The 19,705-nt window shown below is 40.1% G+C and overlaps 1 protein-coding gene across 4 annotated transcripts in view; it reads right to left on the reverse strand.

Moving 5' to 3' along the window:
• Positions 1–19,705, reverse strand: part of L2HGDH (L-2-hydroxyglutarate dehydrogenase) — a 67,764-nt gene continuing 48,059 nt past the window's right edge. For 2 of the 4 annotated variants that reach the window (XM_024231208.3, XM_024231209.3), the window contains exons 10-11: positions 2,800–3,012; positions 1–1,897 (exon numbers count right to left, since the gene is read on the reverse strand). In XM_024231208.3, the coding sequence (XP_024086976.3) occupies positions 2,817–3,012 (196 nt within the window). In that variant the 3' untranslated portion in view covers positions 1–1,897; positions 2,800–2,816. 4 annotated transcript variants of the gene reach the window in all.

Genomic DNA, 19,705 nt, shown 5'->3' on the forward strand with positions numbered 1-19,705 from the left:
TTTCTTCTGTCAGAAATACATAAAACTTTATTATGTCAGTATTAACAAAACCCTATTGACATACATATAAAATGTTTTACAAACAGAATAACCTACATATTCAAAACACTTTCAACAAATTTTTCATTTTTATTTTTCAGGGTATTGTACAGACTCGAATGGATTGAGGATTGCTTCAACTAGGACAATCTTTTTTGTAATTCAATGTTTACAACTTAGTATGTATGCAATCGTACTATTGACAAAATAGAGAATGATAATATTTTCCATCTCTTAGTAATCTTGTAATGGAACAGAAAAACATCCTGTGTTTGCATTTCTTGCAGGAATCAGCTGTTATAAAGAAACATTAGTGCTTGTTTCTTCTGTCACTGATATCTGAATGCTTTTAATATACTCATCCTAAGTGTTGAATAGTGGCCTATCTGTTTACCTGGGATGTGCTACTTCTTCAACATGAGCTGATGATGTGTAGCCTTTCAAATTAATGGATGAGGTAGCTCAATCAATGTAATCATCAATGCTTGAAGTGAGGGGAAAAGGAAGAAAACAGAAACATTTTTCCTATCAACCAAAATGCACATCCTTCTCACCCATCCATCATACAGCTTTGGAGAGCTAAGAGGAAAGACGACATACACAGTAGAAGATGAATCCTGAGAGAGCAAATCAGAGAGAATGGATGAAAATCCCTCACCTAAATGTGGTTCAGTACTCAAAGTTCTGCAGTCAGATCGCCACATTTTCATTTACATTTCTATTTTCTAACTTTCTAAATTATAAGAATAATTTCAACAGATACCACAAAACACATATATACAGGATATACCACAGCACTGGGCATCAACTTAAAATACTCATGAGGTACACATGAACGTAAGGCACTTTCGCGGTTTACAAAAGTGAATGCCTCAAAGTTAGATATTTATCAAAAATGGAAAAATATCCCTATACAAGTTGATAGGAGCCCTGAAAAATCAAGTACGTATGAATCATTACCAATCTTGGCCAACATTTTGAGAGCCTTAGTGTGACTAAAGATCAGAGATATAATAGATAAATAACTTTTTAAAATTAGAGTTCTATACATCAGTGTCAGGATTCTAAAACTGCTCTCATAAAAATCTGTCTCTTCTAAGTTATTTCAGTTCTCAGCCACAGAGATTGAAGAGCAGGACAACCACTCAGTGTACCACTGTTTAGATTTCATGATGATACCATACCACATCAGTTACAAAGAGACTGGAAATAATAAAGGTTTTGAGCTTGTTTTGTTATTTCCTACAAATATTATAATTAACATAGAAACTTATTCAAACTACTCAAAAATGTAAATTTTATGTATTTTCTTGAAATCATGAATTTTTAATTTCCAAATACAAATACTGTTGCTCTAAATAATGTGAGTTTTGTGACTCTTCAAAATTAAAAGAATGTAACCTACAATATAATGTATTTTCTTGTCTATGAGAGACCAAACAAGCTTAGGTAGCACAATGCTAAAAAATTGATTTAAGGAAATAATCCATTTTTATGCCATCTTTCTCCAAAATTCTTAAAAAGCCAAATCTTCTCTAGGTCATGGTTGGTAAGGACATGTCATTAACAAAGTCAGGGACTCAGGGCTGAGGCTCACACCTGTAATCCCAGCATTTTGGGACGCTGAGGCAGGTGGATCACCTGAGGTCAGGAATTCGAGACCAGCCTGGCCAACATGGCAAAACCCCGTCTCTACTAAAAATACAAAAAATTAGCCAGGCATGGTGATGGGCGCCTGTAATCCCAGCTACTCGGGAGGTTGAGGCAGGAGAATCGCTGGAACCCAGGAGGCAGAGGTTGCAGTGAGCCAAGGTCGCACCATTGCACTCAAGCCTGGGCAACAAGAGTGAAACTCCGTCTGAAAAAAAAAAAAAAAAAAGTCAGGGATTCGGACAGATAAAACTGTATCTTGCCTATTTATTCACAAAGTAAATAAGCATGGAATTTATTTTTTGTTGTTGTTTTTATTTTTTGAGTCAGGGACTCACTTTGTTGCCCAGGCTGGGGTATAGTGGCACGAACACAGCTCACTGTAGCCTTGACCTCCCAGGCTCAAGCGATCCTCCTGCCTCAGCCCCCCAAGTAGCTGGGACTACAGGCACACACCATCATGCCCAGCTAATTTTTGTATTTTTTGTAGAGATGGGGTTTCATTCACCACGTTGCCCAGGCTGGATTTTTTTTTTTTTTTTTTTGAGACAAGATCTTGCCCTATCATCCAGCCTGGAATGCAGTGTCATGAACATAAGCTCACTGCAGCCTGGACCTCCTGGGCTCAAGTGATCCTCTCACCTCAGCCTACTGAGGAGCTGGAACTACAGAGGCACCAGACCCAGCTAATTTTGTGTAGAAACAGGGTTTTGCCATGTTGCCCAGGCTGTTCTCAAACTCCTGGGCTACAATCTACCTGCCTTGGCTTCCCAAAGTGCTGGCCACGGCCCCCAGCCTAACATTTTGAAAATTATTATTATTTTTTTTCTTGCTCTGTCACCCAGGCTGGAGTGCAGTGGTGCAATCTCAGCTCTCAGCTCACCTCCGCCTCCTCGGTTCAATTGAGTCTCCTGCCTCAGCCTCCTGAGTAGCTGAGATTACAGGCATGAGCCACCATACCTGGCTAATTTTTGTAGAAAATTATTATTTCTATGTTACATCATTTTAACAATGCACTGGTTATCTTTGACCTAAAAATGAAAGTTTAAAAACCATTTTTTAAATTAATTAGTACATTCTTGTTGCTGACATGAAGATTACAGTGCATACCTAGCTCCTTTCATTATTTACAATTCAAATCTTTGTTGTACTTCATCTGCAATCATTCCAGAAATTGCAATGGAAGAAGTAGCAGCAGGAGAAGGTGCATTTCTCACATGAAGAATGCGATTTCCAATATCCCCAACTCCTGCATCAAATACAAAATCGTCTACCAGATTTCCATCTCTATCCAGGGCCTGGGCTCTTACTCCAGCTGGGCCCCTGCAAAAGTAAAAGATGGGAGTCAGCTGACTCAAAGACATAGGATACTTTACAAGTCAGTGTTTCCAAAGAGTCTTAAAGCAATAAAGTATTCTTCTAAATGCACAATTATATGGAAACCCAATGAGTTTATAGGCTGTCAGTTGTAGTCTGTCAAACCTATATTGTTAGCTTAGAGCCTAAAACCTATTACATAACAATAGTGTAATAAATGCTTATCAAAGAAATACATAAAAACAAGTAAGTTATTTATCAATGTCTGCTCTTTCCAAAGGTAGTAGGTAAATCCACACTTAATTAGAACAGGTATATTTTTATTTATAGAATGAATTTATTATAAAAATCAATCAATGGCAACAATAAGCCTCATCTGAGTAATACAAATCAATGAAAGCAGAGGTTATGTGTCAGTTGCATTCCTGTATCCTATTCTACTTATTTTTGTATTTTTAAAATTCACACAAAATTTATGGAGAGAAATATTTGCAAATGGCAACAAGTTCTTGTTTTTCAGTTTGTTTTTAAGAGTTTACCCTTCAATATCAGGATCATCTTCAATTTCAAAAGATGATAGGAAAAGCATAAAAATAAATTAATTTAGCAGCATGTTAATAAACTGAGAGTCTTTTTTTTTTTTTAATTGAGATAGAGTCTTGATCTGTTGCTCAGGTTGTGTACACAACCTCGCCTGGCTAATTAAAGAAAATTTTTTTTTGTAGAGACAAGGTCTCACTATGTTGCCCAGGCTGGTCTCAAACTCCTGGCCTCAAGTGATCCTCCCACCTTAGCCTCCCAAAATGCTGCGATTATAGGTGTGAACAACTGTAAAGACACTGATAATCTTTATTACTTAAAATTCTATTTTATAACATTTGAGCTCACAGATTTTTGTTGTTTTTTAAAACAGTTAAAATTTACAGATGAAATTTGAATCCAATGTTTTTGAACTACAAAAAAGCACCTCTTATGAAACTTGTCCAAGGAAGCCCAGTGTGAAAAATTCTATCTTATACACACCAGCAAGGCTCAAGAAATCAGAAAACAATATTAAACATTTTTTACTAATTCTGGGACAAATCAGATAAGTACTTGCAGAAGATACAAAGAACACTATGAGGGCACCGCCCTCTAAGACTTCACCTGGCTGAAGAGAGATAATAGTAATAGCTATTATTTAGTAAGTGCTTACTCTGTGCTAGGAATTACCTCACTTAATCCTCAAAACAACTCTTAAGAGGCTGACATAGTTTATATTTAACAGCAAAGAAACACAGAGAGATTAAGTAACTTGCCTGAAATCACAGAGCTATACTATTCATTCTTAGAGAGGTAAATAAGAATTATAACAGTAAGAGTGAAAGGTTGTATGATAAAGATAAGTGATCTTCCCTATAGAATCCTGCAGGGAATCTGGACAAGAGATTTTTTAGCTGTAAGAATTTCCAAGTAAGAATCAGATATGGGAGCGAGTGGAGCAAGACGGTGGAAAAGAAGCCTACAAACATTGGTTCCCCTGCTAGAACACCAAATTTTAACTATCTGCACACAGAAAAACACCGTCACAAGAACCAAAAATCAGGTGAGCAATCACAGTGGCTGGTTTTGACTTCATATCATTGAAAGAGGCATTGAGGAGGGCAGAAAAGATGGTCTTGCATCGCCAATGCCACCCCTCCCTCACCCCCTAGCAGCAGCCATGTGGTGTGGAGACAGAACCTATGCACTTGGGAAAGGGAGGGTACAGTGGCTGGAGGCCTTTACATTGAACTCAGTGCTGCCCTGTCACACTGGAGAATAAAGCTGTGCTGGGCTCAGCCAGCGCCAGCACATGGAGGGAGCATTTGGACCTGCCCCAGCTAGACAGGAAGCATCCATCCCAGTGGTCAGAACTTGAGTTTCCCTACAAGGCCTCACCACCGTGGGCTGAAATGCTCTGGGGACCTAGATAAACTTGAAATACAGTCTAGCGCACAAGGACTCCAACTCCTAGGCTACTAGCACTAGGCTGGGCTTATAGTAAGTGGACTAGGGTGGCATGTGATCTAGGGAGATACCAGCTGGCATAGCTAAAGGAGTGCTTGCATCATCCATCCCCCAAACCAAGGCAGCTGCAATAGAAGTGACTCCTTTCTTCTGCTTAAGGAGCAAAGAGCGAAGAGTAAAGAGGACCGTCTTACATCTTGGATTCCAGCTCAGCCACAGTAGGATATGGCACTGGGCAGAGTTGTGAGGCCCGCATTATAGGCCCTAGCTCCTGAGCAACATTTCTAGACCCACCCCGGGCCAAAAGGGAACCTAATGCCTTGGAGGGAAAAACCCAGTCCTAGCAGGATACGTTACCTGCTGACTAAAGAGCCCTTGGGCCCTGAATAACCAGCAGCGATACCCAAGGAGTGCGTCATGGGCCTTGGATGAGACTCTGAGATGTGCTGCCTTCAGGTGTGACCCAGCACATTCCCAGCTGTGGTGGCTACAGTGAAAGACTCCTTCTGTTTGAGAAAAGCAGAGATAAAAGTAAAGGGGACTTTGTCTTACACCTTAGGTACCAGCTCAGCCACAGTGAGGTAGAGCAACAAGCAGGTTCTTGGGGTCCCCAAGTCAAGGCTTACACTCCTTTTTTTTTTTGGTGAGACAGAGTCTCGCTCTGTTGCCCAGGCTGGAGTGAAGTGGCGTGACCTCGGCTCACTGCAACCTCCACCTCCTGGGCTCAAGCAATTCTCCTGCCTCAGCCTTCCAAGTAGCTGGGATTACAGGCGCACTCCACCACGCCCAGCTGATTTTTGTATTTTTAGTAGAGATAGGGTTTCACCATGTTGGCCAGGCTGGTCTCGAACTCCTGACCTCAGGTGATCCACCCGTCTTGGCCTTCCAAAGTGTTGGGATTACAGGCATGAGCCACCGCATCCAGCCCAGGCCAATACTCTTGAACAGCATTTCTAGAACTACCCTGGGCCAGAGGGGAGCCCACTGCCCTGAAGGGTAAGTCCCAGGCCAGGCAGCTTTCACCACAAGCTGATAGAAGAGCCCTTGGGCTTTAAGTGAATATTGGTGGTGGCCTGGCAGAAACCCTGTGGACCAAAGGTGGTGGTAGCCACAGGGAGTGGCCCCTCTGCCCGTGGAAAGGGGCGGGAAGAGTGAGAAGAACTTTGTTTTGTGGTGTGAGTGCTAGTTATCCGCAGTAGAACAGAACATCAGGTAAACTACTAGGGTATTTGACCCCAATCTGTGGCTTCCAGACAGCATCTCTGGACATGCCTGGGGCCTGAGGAAGCTTACTGCCCTGAAGGGAAGGGCCCTGGGCAAGACCCAGTGCTGGGCTGTCTTCAGGTCTGACCCAGTGCAGTCCCAGTGGTGGTGGCCACAGGAGTGCTTGCATCACCACACCCCCCCAGTTCCAGGGGGTTTAGCACAGAGAGAAAGAGACTCCATTTATTTGGGAGGAAGTAAGGGAAAAGAACAAGAGTCTCTGCCTGGTGATCCAGAGAATTCTTCTGGATCTTATCCAAGACCACTTAGGTGGTACCTCTACAAGTCTACAAAAAACACAATGTTATTGGGCTTGTGACCCAAGTCCCTTTGAATACCTGGAAAGTCTTCCCAAGAAGGACAGGCACAGACAAGCTCAGACTGTGAAGACTACAATAAATACCCAACTCTTCAATGCCCAGACACCAAAGAACATCTACTAGCATCAACGCCATCCAGGAATACATAACCTCCTCAAATAAACTAAATAAAGCACCAGAGACCAATCCTGGAGAAACAGAGATATATGACCTTTCTGACAGAGAATTCAAAATAGCTGTTTTGAAGAAACTCAAAGAAATTCAAGACAACACAGAAGGAATTCATAATTCTTTCAGATAAATTTAACAAAGGGATTGAAATAATCAAAAAGAATTAAACAGAAATTCTAGAAATGAAAAATGCAACTCACATGCTGAAGAATATATCAGAGTCTCAATAGCAAAACTGATCAGGCAGAAGAATTTGTGAGCTGAAAGACAGGCTATTTGAAAATACATAGTCAGATGAGATAAAAGAAAAAAGAATAAAAAACAATGAAGCATGCCCACAAGATCTAGAAAACATTCTCAAAAGGGTAAATCTAAGAGTTATTGGCCTAAAAGATGAGGTACAGAAACATATAGGGGTAAACAGTTTATTCAAAGGGATTATAACAGAGAACTTCCCAAACCTAGAGAAAGATATCAACATTTGAGTACAAGAAGATTATAGAACCCCAACAGCATTTAATCCAGAGACTAACTCAAGCCATTTAATAATCGAACTCCCAAAGGTCAAGGATAAAGAAAGAATTCTAAAAGCAGCAAGAAAAAAGAAACGAATAATATACAATGGCGCTCCAATATGTCTGGCAGCAGACTTTTCAGTGGAAACCTTACAGGCCAGGAGAGAGTGGCATGACATTTTTAAAGTGCTGAAGGAAAAAACCCTTTTACTCTAAAATAGTATATACAGTGAAAATATCCTTCAAGCATGAAGGAGAAATACTTTCCCAGACAAACAAAAGCTGAGGGATTTCATCAACACTAGATATGTCCTACAAGAAATACTAAAGAGAGTTCTTCAATCTGAAAGAAAAGGATGTTAATGAGCAAGAAGAAATCTTAAAGGTACAAAACTTCCTGATAACAGCAAGCACACACAAAAAACACAGAATAGTATAACATTATAATTGTGGTGTATATAAACTTCTCATCTTACACAGAAAGACTAAATGATGAACCAAACAAAAATAGTAACTACAACAACTTTTCAAGACACAGACAGTACAATAAGATATAAAGAGAAAAAAACAAAAAATTTAAAAGCCAAGGAACAAAGTTAAAGTGTAGAGTTTTTATTAGTTTTCTTTCTGTGTGTTTGTTTGCATATGCAATCAGTATTAAGTTGTCATCAGTTTAAAACAGTGGGTTATAAGATAGTATTTGCAAGCCTCATGGTAACCTCAAATAGAAAAACATACAATGGATACCAAAAAGTTAAATAAAAAGAAAGAAATTAAAACATACCATCAGAGAAAAATCACCTTCATTAAAAGGAAGACAGGAAGAAAGCAAAGAAGGAATTGCAAGACTGTAAAGCCACCAGAAAACAAATAACAAAATGGCAGGAGTAAGTCCTTACTTATCAATAATAACACTGAATGTAAATAGACTAAACTCTGCAGTCAAAAGACATAGAGTAGCTGAATGAATGAGAAAACAAGACCCAATGATCTGTTGCCTAAAAGAAACATACTTCACCTATAAAGATACAAAGAGACTAAAAATAAAGGGATGGAAAAAAAGATATTCCATGACAATGGAAATGAAAAAAGAGCAGGAATAGCTAGAATAGCTATATTGATATCAGACAAAATAGACTGCAAGACAAAAACTGTAAGAAGAGACAAAGAAGATTATTATATAATGATAAAGGAGTCAATTCAGCAAGAGGACATAATGATTGTAAATATATATGTACCCAACACTGGAGTACCCAGCTATACAAAGCAAATATTATTAGAGCTAAAGAGATAGACCCCAATACAATAATAGCTGGAGACTTAAACATCCCACTTTCAGTATTGACTAGATCTCCCAGGCAGAACCTCGACAAAGAAATGTCAGACTTAATCTGCACTACAGAACAAATAGACCTAATAGTTATTTACAGAACATTTCATCCAATGGCTGCAGAATACACATTTTTCTCCTCAGCACATGGATCATTCTCAGGGATAGACCATATGTTAGATCACAAAACAAGTCTTAAAACATTCAAAAAAGCTGGAATAATATCAAGCATCTTCTCTGACCACAATGGAATAAAACTACAAATCAATCACAAGAGGAATTTTGGAAGCTATATAAACACATAGAAATTAAACAATATGATCCAGAATGGGATCACATCAAGTTAAAAAGCTTTTGCACAGCAAAAGAAACAATCAACAAAGTGAAGAGACGACCCACAGAATGGGAGAAAATATATGCAAACTACTCATCTGACAAGGGATTAATAACTAGAATATATAAGAAGCTCAAACAACTCTATAGGAAAAAAATTGAATAATCCAATTTTAAAAGGGGCAAAATATCTGAATAGACATTTCTCAAAAGAAGACATACCAGTGGCAAACAGGCATATGAAAAGGTGCTCAACATCACTGATCATCAGAGAAATGCAAATCAAAACTACAAAGAGATATCATCTCACCTCAGTTAAAATGGCTTTTATTCAAAAGACAGGCAATAACTAATGCTGGTGAAGATATGGAGAAATGGGAACCCTCATACACTGTTGATAGGAATGTAAATTAGCACAACCACTATGGCCAATAGTGTGGAGGCTCCTCAAAAAGCTAAAGATAGAGTTACATGATCCAGCAATCCCACTGCTGGATATATACCCAAAAGAAAAGAAATCAGTATATCAAAGAGATATCTGAATTTCCATGTTTACTGCAGCAGTATTCACAATAGCCAAGGTTTGGAAGCAACCTAGGTGTCCATCAACAGATGAATGAATAAATAAAATGTGGTATCTATACACAATGGAGTACTATTCAGCCATTAAAAAGAATGAGATGCTGTCATTTGCATCAACATGGAGGTCATTATGTTAAGTAAAATAATCCAGGCACAGAAAGACAAATATCATCCGTTCATACTTATTAGTGGGATCTAAAAATCAAAACAATTGAATGCATAGAGGTAAGAGAGCAGGATTGTTACCAGAGGCTGCAAAAGGTAGTGTGGAGTGGGGGTTTACAGGGGAGGTGGGGATGGTTAATGGATACCTCCTCCCAAAAATAGAAAGAAATGAATAAGACCTAGTATTTGATAGCACAACAGGGAGACCATAGTCAATAATAATTTAATTGTACATTTAAAAATAACTAAGAGTATAATTGAATTGTTTATAAGACAAAGGATAAATGCTTGAGGGTACGAATAACCAATTTTCCATGATGTGATTATTATGCATTACATGCCTGTAGCAAAATATCTCATGTACCCCAAAAATATATACACCTACTAGGCACCCATAAAAATTAAAAAAAAAAAAAAACACCTTAAAGAATCAGATATACCACATAGAACACAAAAAGAAGGGACGGGACTGAAAGCTGAAACTTCTTGGGGTAGAGATGCATATGTTTATCAGCTGGTATGTGGCCTATTTTTGTATACTATTTATAGTTTATCTGAACTCATCAAAGTAGCATTTCTCCCCTCAACATCAGGACCACCCACTGATGTTGAGTGTCCAATGTAAAACTCTGCTGTATAGAGAGTCAGTCAGTACATTCCCTTTGCTCCTTCTAGGCACATAAAGGTTAAAATTGATTAACCACAGTTAAAAATGTCTACACTTGTTTATTTTTCTTACAAACAAAAATTATGTTCTCAATGTCCCCTATACTCTTGTCCACATATTGAAAACCCTACAATCGAAATTTTAAAATAATAATAATGTTTTTCTGGCCAGGCACAGAGGCTAATGCTTGTAATCCTAGAACTTTGGGAGGCCAAAGCAGGTAGATCACTTGAACTCAGGAGTTTGAGACCAGCCTGGGCAACATGGTGAAACCCCATATATACGAGAAAAAAAAAAATCAGTCAGGCGTGGTGGTGAGTGTCTGAGTGTCTGTAGTCCCAGCTACTTGGAAGGCAGAGGAGGGAGGATCCCTTGAGCTAACGGCGGTAGAGGCTGCAGTTGAGCTATGATCACACCATTGCACTCCAGCCTGGATGACAGAACCCTGTCTCAAATAAATAAATAATAATGATGTTTTTCTTAGGATTTCATTTTAGTTCAAACAAGTTTTTAACATGAAATATTTAAACTACCAAATTTTTCATTCCCTTTTCAAGCACTTAAGGCAACTTCAGGGTTTTTCTTTGTAGGATTACATATGCTTTCCCCTCAGAACACTTCAAATTGAAATAAGTATTATTATTTGAAATCTCAGCCAGGAGAGGTGGCTCCCGCCTGTAATCCCAGAACTTCGAGAAGCCAAAGTGGGTAAATCACCTGAGGTCAGGAGTTCGAGACCAGCCTGGCCAATATGACAAAACCTCGTCTCTACTAAAAATACAAAAATTAGCTGAGCGTGGCGGCAGGCACCTGTAATCCCAGCTACTCGGGAGGCTGAGGCAGGAAAATCGCTTGAACCCAGGAGGTGGAGGTTGCAGTGAGCCAAGATTGCGCCATTGCACTCCAGCCCGGGCAACAAGAGCGAAACTCCATCTCCAAAAAAAAAAAGAAAAAGAAAAAGAAAATCTCAGGTAACATAAACCATAAATGTCTTGAAGGCAAGTATGGTGTCAACACCCCTAAATCACCCACATGTGTGGATCTGTGTCTTCACATAGTAGGTATTCAATAAGGCTATAAACTTTAAGCTTTAAGTTAAATTTAAAATTTCTATTTTTTAATTTTTATTTTAAAATATATCCTGGGCAGGGTGGCTCAGACCCAATCCCACTTTGGGAGGCTCGAGGGGTGGATCGCTTGAGGTCAGGAGTTCGAGACCAGCCTGGCCAACATGGTGAAGCCTCATCTCTAACTAAAAACATAAAATTAGCCAGCCATCATGGCACATGCTTGTAATCCCAGCTACTTGGGAGGCTGAGGCAGGAGAATCACTTGAACCCAGGAGGCAGAAGTTACAGTGAGCTGAGATCGCGCCACTGCACTCCAGCCTGGGTGATAGACTGAGACTCCGTCTCAAAAAAAGAAAAAAAAATATGTCCAGAAACAAGAACAGGTGAATGTGTAACTAAATACATACATTCATGAGAAGTCTTATATTACATTATTGTCATATGTCAAGCATTACACTACAGGTTGGGAAAACAGCTATGAAAAGCTGTAACAGGCATCTTCAGCCAGTTCCAAATACGATGGGACAATCTAGTATTTTATAAAACTCCACTGCTAATCTAAATATATAAGTCCAGACCAGGCATAGTGGCTCATGCCTATAATCCCAATGCTTTTGGAGGATGAGGCAGGAGAATCACTCGAGCCCAGGAGTTCCAAACCAGCCTGGACAATATAGGGAGACTCTGTCTCTAGGAAAATAATAATAACTAGGCAGGTGTGGTGGCACACACCTGTTGTCCTAGCTATTTGGGAGGTTGAGGCAGGAGGATGGCTTGAACCCAGGAGTTCAAGGCTGCAGTGAGCTATGATCACATCACTGCACTCCACTCCAGCCTGGGTGACAGGGCAAGATCCTGTCCTACAAAAAAAAAAAAAAAATTAAAAGCATTTTTCTAGCATATAGACTTTTTAAAATCCAACCTGATAATCTGTCTTAACTATTAAATATATTTACATTTACTGTAATTACTGATATGCTTGATTTCTACCATATTATTTTATGCTATCTAACCTGATTTTCTAAGGTTTCTATCTCCTCTTTCTTCACTTATTGAGTTTTCTATATTCTTTTTTTCCTTCTCTACTAAATTGGAAATCTATTTCCATCTTGTATTTAGTTTTATTTACTCAGATGGGATGCACTGTACATCTTGAATTTGAGGTCTGTCAATTCTAGAAAATTTTTAACTATTCTCTCCTCAAAGGATTGCCTCTTCTCAATTTCTCTGTAACACCTATGAGAGATAGGCTGGAATCTTCTCAGTTTTCTTTTCCATGTCTTATTTTATTTTATTTTTGAGACGGAGTCTCACTCTGTCACTCAGGCTGGGGTACAATGGTGTCATCTCAGCTCACTGCAACCTCTGCCTCCCGGGTTCAAGTGATTCTCCTGCCTCAGCCTCCCAAGTAGCTGGGATTACAGGTGCCCACCAAAGCTAGTTTTTGTATTTTTAGTAAAGACGGGGTTTTGCCATGTTGGCTAGGCTGACCTTGAACTCCTAACCTCAGGTAATCCACCCTCCATGGCCTGGCAAAGTGCTGGGATTACAGGCATGAGCCACTGTGCCCAACCCCATGTCTTTTAACTTCTATGGATACATCTTTATCTTGCAGTATTGCTTTCTAAATTCTTCTGAGTTACCTTCCAATTTGATAATTTCCTCTTAAGGTAGGTCTAACCAGCTGTCTAACCTAGTCATCTGAGGTTTTTCCTTCAATTTTTTTTTTTTTGAGACAGGGTCTTGCTCTGTTGCCCAGGCTGGAGGGCAGTGGTGTGATTACAGCTCACTGCAGCCTTGACCTCTTAGGCTCAAGCCATCCTCCCTCCTCGGCCTCCAGAGTAGCTGGGACTACAGGTGTGTACCACCATACCTGGTTAATTTTTAAAACTTTTTGTAGAGACAGGATCTTACTATGTTGCCTAGGCTGGTCTTGAACTCCTGGACCCAAACAATCCTCCCACCTTGGCCTCCCAAAGTTCTGGGATTACAGAAGTGGGCCACCAAGCCTAGCCTGAGTTTTAAAATTTAAAAACTATATTGTTAGTTCCAGAAATTCTCATTAGGTAGTTTCCAACTAATTTGCCTAATTATTTCTTTGTTTTTTTTTTTCATGTTTTCATTACTTTGTTTTTGATTAACTGAAGCATATTTACTTTACAGTTTCTATTATTACTATTACCCATAGTTGTTGGAAGTCTAATTCTGCCACCTATTTTATCTGCTGACTCTCACTTATGGTGGTTTGTAACTTCTGATTGTGAGTTTCTGTTCAGTAGGACTTTATCTGTGGGAATCATCTGGGAGGGGTTGGATTCAGGGTGTGTCCCTCTGCAGTGGTTTTACATTTGCTTCTATTACTATCCTGAAAGCACTTTTTTTGTAATGGAAAATTTCAAACACGTCAAAAAGTTAAAAAAAAAAAAAAAGAAAGAAAAAGAAACAAAACCAACAGTATAATGAACTCCCATGTATGTATTACCCAGCTGCAACAATTATACACACACAGCCAATCTTGTTTCATCTATGTACCAATCCAACACCAATGTCTCTCCACTGGGTTATTTTATTTTTTTAGAGACAGGCCTCACTCTGTCACCCAGGCTAGAGTGCAGTGGCACAATCACAACTTACTGCAGCCCTGACCTCCCAGGCTCAAGCAATCCTCCCCTCTCAGCCTCCTGAATAGCTGGGACCACAGGTGGACACCACCACACCCAGCTAATTGTTTTTTAAAAATATTTTTTTAGAGACAAGGTCTCACTATATTGCCCAGGCTGGCCTCAAACTCTTGGGCCCAAGCAATTCTCCCATCTCAGTCTCCCAAAGTGCTGGGATTATAGGTGTCAGCCACCATGCCCAGTCTTATTTTTTGAGACAGGGTCTTGCTCTGTCACCCAGGCTGGAGTGCACTGGCATGATCATAGCTCACTACAGCCTTTAACTCCTGGGCTCAAGAAATCCTCCTGCCTCAGCATCCAGAGTAGGTGGGACTACAGGAACATGCCACCACACCCAGCTAGTTTTTAAATTTTTGGTATGGATGGGGTCTTGCTATGTTGTCCAGGCTGGTTTGGAACTCCTAGCCTCAAGAATCCTCCTGACTCAGCCTCCCAAAGTGTTAGGATTGCAGGCATGAGCCCACGGTGCCTGACCTATTTTAGTATTTTATAATTTTTTATTTTATTTTATTTATTTTTGAGACAGGGTCTCACTCTGTTGTCCAGACTGGAGTGCAGTGGTGTTATCATGGCTTACTGCTGCCTTGACCACTAGGCTCAAGCAATTCTCTTGCCTCAGCCTCCTGAGTAGTTGGGACTACAGGCATGCACCACCACGCCAGGCTCTTTTTTTTTTTTTTTTTTTTTTTTAATTTTTACTAGAGACAAGGTCTCGTATTGCCCAGAATGGTCTTGAACTCCTCAGGTCAAACAATCCTGCCTCAGCCACCCAAAGTGCTAGGATTAAAGGCAGGAGCCACTGAGCCCAACCATATTTTATTATTTTTTAGACATGTTGTCTTGTTAGGCTGGATTAAAACTCCTGGGCTCAAGCAATCCTCCTACCTCAGCCTCCCAAGTAGCTAGGACTATATGCGTGAGCCACAACACCCCCACTGAATTATTTTAAAGCAAATCCCAGATGGCATACCACTTCACTTCAATGTGTATTTGTTTTCTTTTCTTTCTGTTTTTTTTTAGAAATGGGGTCTCACTATGTCACCCAGGCTGATCTCACTATGTTGCCAAGGCTGCCCAAGCAATCCACCCACCTTGGCCTCAATGTGTATTTCTTTTAGAAAGATTCTTAAAAATCATCCAGGCGCAGTGGCTCACACCTGTAATCTCAGCACTTTGGGAGGCCAAGGCAGGTAGATCACTTGAGGTCAGGAGTCCAGACCAGCATGGCCAACATAGTAAAATCCCATCTCTACTAAAAATAGGGAAAAAAAAATCAGCCAGCCATGGTGGCACATGCCTGTAATCCCAGCTACTCAGGAGGCTGAAGCAGGAGAGTCACCTGAACCTGGGAAGCAGAGGTTGCAGTGAGCTGAGATTGCGCCACTGCACTCCAGCCTGGGAGACACAGTGAGACTCTTAAAAAAAATTTTTAAATAATTATAAACCAGTAATTGCTTAGTGTCAGTAGTCACTTTGTGGTCAAATTATCTGATTTTTAGTCTCTCTAATTTACTTGAATTAGAGGGGGTGGGGAGGGGAGGCAGAGAGAAAGAAGGAGAGAGAAGAAGATAGAGAGACAGAGAGAGAGAGAGAGAGAGACTGATTGATTGAAGCAGGATCCAGAAATGTCTGGCTCCACTTTTTCAGTTAATTTGTTAGCTTACAGCTCCTAAACCAAGCTGGTGGTATACGTTCAAAATCTAAGCGCTTTGAGGGATTCTCGATTTTTGGGAAGATTCCTCCCATTCCCCATCCCCAAGACCAAGATAGACAAAGTTCCTTAATACTTCCCAGTGCCAAGGGAAATTTTTTTTTTTCCAGACTTCCTTTCTTCTGAGTGTATAGCCTTTCAAAAGTCCCTAGGGGGCCTTACATTAGAGCCTCAGTTCCAACTTTCCACCTTGTATAGACCCAAGATTTCTTTTTCAGTACTTGAGTGGCAATTAAAATACAAGTTCCTAATGTCCTATATCTTGTTTTGTGTGGTGGATATGGTTTGTACAATTATCAAAATTTACTAAGCACTTAAGATCTACATATTTTATATGTGAGTCACATATAAATTAAAAATCTAACTCAAGCCCCTCAGTTATTAAAATTAGCAAACCATCCCCACCTCTCCAAGTCAGCATCAGCACCAACTCCTCTGAGTATGAATTTTAATTTTCTTTTTGTTTTTTGCTCTGGGATGCCCCTTACTTTCCCTTACTCTCAGCTATATGTATTTCAAGGATGTTTATCATATTTCCTCCAGACTCTTATTAGTATTTTTGTAGTGTGAAGGTTACCAAATTCTCTACACTAGTGGTTCTCAACCAAGGGAGATTGTGCCCCTTACAGGACATCCGGCAATGTCGACATATTTTTGGTTGTCACAATTAGGAGAATGAACAGAGGCTAGGGATGCTGTTAAACATTCTACAATGGCTGGGCACGGTGGCTCACACCTGTAATCCTAGCACTTAGGGAGGCCAAGGCGGGTGGATCACCTGAGGTCAGGAGTTTGAGACCAGCCAGGCCAACATGGTGAAACCCTATCTCTACTAAAAATACAAAAAATTAGCCAGGCATGGTGGCAGGCACCTGTAATCCCAGCTGCTCAGAAGGCTAAGTCAGGAGAATCGCTTGAATCCAGGAGGCAGAGGTTGCAGTGAGCCGAGATGGCACCACTGCACTACACAGCCCAGGTAACACTTTGAGACTCCGTCTAAAAAAAAAAAAATTATACAATGAACTGGACACTCCTCCACAATAAATAATTATTTGGCTCAATATGTCAATAGCATCAAGACTGAGAAACCCTAATCCTAGATCACCATAAGCCATTACAACTTTATTGTAGAAATGTTTGAGTTTTGCACCTTTGTGTTTCACACACTCTAGTTATCACTTGCTATGAAAACATCTTGCCTGAAAGTTTACTCTAGAATTCCCCACAGAAGACATTTTCCAAATTGAAAATGGGGAAATTGTGACATATATGTCTTCGTCTTTTACATCTTTACAGTGCTAACAGATACAAACTGCTGTTAGATTAACATGTCAAAATTAATCACAGAACAAATTTTTAAAGTTTATATATATATTTGAGACAGGGTCTTGTTCTCTCCCCCAGGCTGGAGGACAGTAGTGCAATAATGGCTAACTGTAGCTTCAGCATCTTGGGCTCAAGGGATCTTCCCACTTAAGCCTCTCTAGTAGCTACAACTACAGGCATGCACCACCTGCCCAGCTAATTAAAAAAAAAAATTGTAGAGATGGCATTTCACTATATTGCCCAGGCTGGTCTCAAACTCCTGGGCTCAAGCGATCCTCCCACCTCAGCCTCCCAAAGCACTAGGATTACACGCATGAGCCACTGTGCCTGTCCTAGAGCTAACATTAAGTGTCTTAGAGACCATCATTTAACAATGAGAAGTTTATCTAATGCAAATATTTAACAGATTGTAACTTTATATTCCAATCTCATGTTCACCAGTAAATTATTGCCCAAAATGCTCTGGCTAAGCAATGAGAAGTCAACCTGGGTGCCCTTCAGTGGTTACTGAAATTTAAGGACACCATCCTGGGAAACACACCCCACTGAAAGCATTGCTTCAACTATCTTTTACTATCTACTACTGCCTGATGTGCTTTCACTGCAATACTAAGGGCATTTATGGTTTAGTATACTGGTTGCAAGACAAAGGAGACAAGGCAGGACTTAGGCTTCAAGCTGTGGAAAAGTCTATTGATCTTGGCCAGGCGCATTGGCTCACCCCTGTAATCCCAGCACTTTGAGAGGCCGAGGCAGGAGGATCACGAAGTCAGGAGATCGAGACCATCCTGACTCTCGATAAAACCCTGTCTCTACTAAAAATACAAAAATTAGCTGGGCATGGTGGCACGTGCCTGTAATCCCAGCTACTCGGGAGGCTGAGGCAGGAGAATCGCCTGAACCAGGGAGTCAGAGGTTGCAGTAAGCCGAGATCGTACCACTGCACTCCAGCCTAGCAACAGAGTGAGACTCTGTCTCAAAAAAAAAAAAAAAAAAAAGTCTATTGATCTTATTTTTATTATTTAATATTTCAGGCTATAATAAGGAAGAGAGAATAACACAATGAATACCCATTTTCTTATCTAACAGCTTAAGAAATAAAGCATTACCAATATGATAGAAGCCTCTGTAAAACTCTCAAGATCCCATTCTCTTCCCTCCCCAGAGGTAACCACTCTCCTGAATTAGGTGTTTATCACTCCCCTGCTCGTTTTTATTTTCATACTACCTGTGTAATCCGTAAGCAATATATGGTTTTGCTATACTTGTTTTAAAACTTATACAAATGGTATCAAACATATCTTCCCTGAGAAACCCAAAAACATATCTTCTACAACTTCCTTTTTGTTATTAATAATTTCCTGCACTTAATAACTATAGGAATCAAGAGACGAAGCAAATGGAATAGCTTTTCTCTCTTTAAAGAGGAACTCATCTGTGATTGGGTTGAATTTGTCCCCAAATGCACCTGCCTGCAGTGCTGTGCCCTTTTCTACTACATGCCAATGAAACTGGTAAGTGAAATTCACACCCTTACACCCAGAGACAGGAGAGTTCACTAATAACCACAAGCCCGAAGTCCAGTTCTACCATATGAAATCCAGTGGTCTAAAAAGTTTTCCTCAGGCTTCTATGAAAGGGTGGTAACTGAATACAGGCAGTGAATTCACTGCAACTATTTTTATACAGAATTCACTATGCTCACCTCGTTTGTTTTCCAAGGAATATTAATAGCAGTAATAGAAACCAGATTTGACCAGTCTATTTTCAGATATAAAACATCACAAGTTTGCTAAAGCAGATCACTGAAAACATAAAAGCCCTTACTTATAAGTGAGTGAAAGAAAATAATGGCTAGATATTTTTATCCCTTCTATTTCAGAAAGTGAGTAGAGGAGTGAAAGAGATAACAGTAAAAACGTTAGCTGAGTTTTAATCTTCTAAGGATTCAAACATGCTGGTCTCAGAATGATACATTAGAGTCAGATTTAAATGAGGACGCTCCCCTAAGACAGACAGCTGACATGATTATTGCTCTCTTCACAGATACAGAGTCAAGCCTGCTGACATTTTTTACCAGGCTAGTTCAGCAGCTGTTACAGAGAAAGCAGATATCTAGTGCTCAGAAGATTCATGGAGGGATGGATTGTAAATGCAGGGTGAGAGTACCTCAAAGTACACTGCTGATTAGGCTTAATGAATGGCTTGCTCAGGAAAAAAGGTGAACACTAAAAACATTACCAAAGAGGGGAAAAAAAAGGTTTGGGTGGTATTAAGAATAATCTACAGATCAAGTCTAGAAAGCCTTTTATCTTTTTTTTTTTTTTTTTTTTTTTTTGTGAGACGGAGTTTTGCTCTTGTTGCCCAGGCTGGAGTGCAATGGCGTGATCTTGCCTCACTGCAACCTCCGCCTCCCAGGTTCAAGCCATTCTCCTGCTTCAGCCTCCCAAATAGCTGGGATTACAGGCATGTGCCACCATGCCCGGCTAATTTTGTATTTTTAATAGAGACAAGGTTTCTCCATTTTGGTCAGGCTGGTCTCGAACTCCTGACCTCAGGTGATCCACCCGCCTCAG

The sequence above is a fragment of the Pongo abelii genome, chromosome 15 (assembly GCF_028885655.2).
Source record: "Pongo abelii isolate AG06213 chromosome 15, NHGRI_mPonAbe1-v2.0_pri, whole genome shotgun sequence".
Lineage (NCBI taxonomy): Eukaryota > Metazoa > Chordata > Mammalia > Primates > Hominidae > Pongo > Pongo abelii.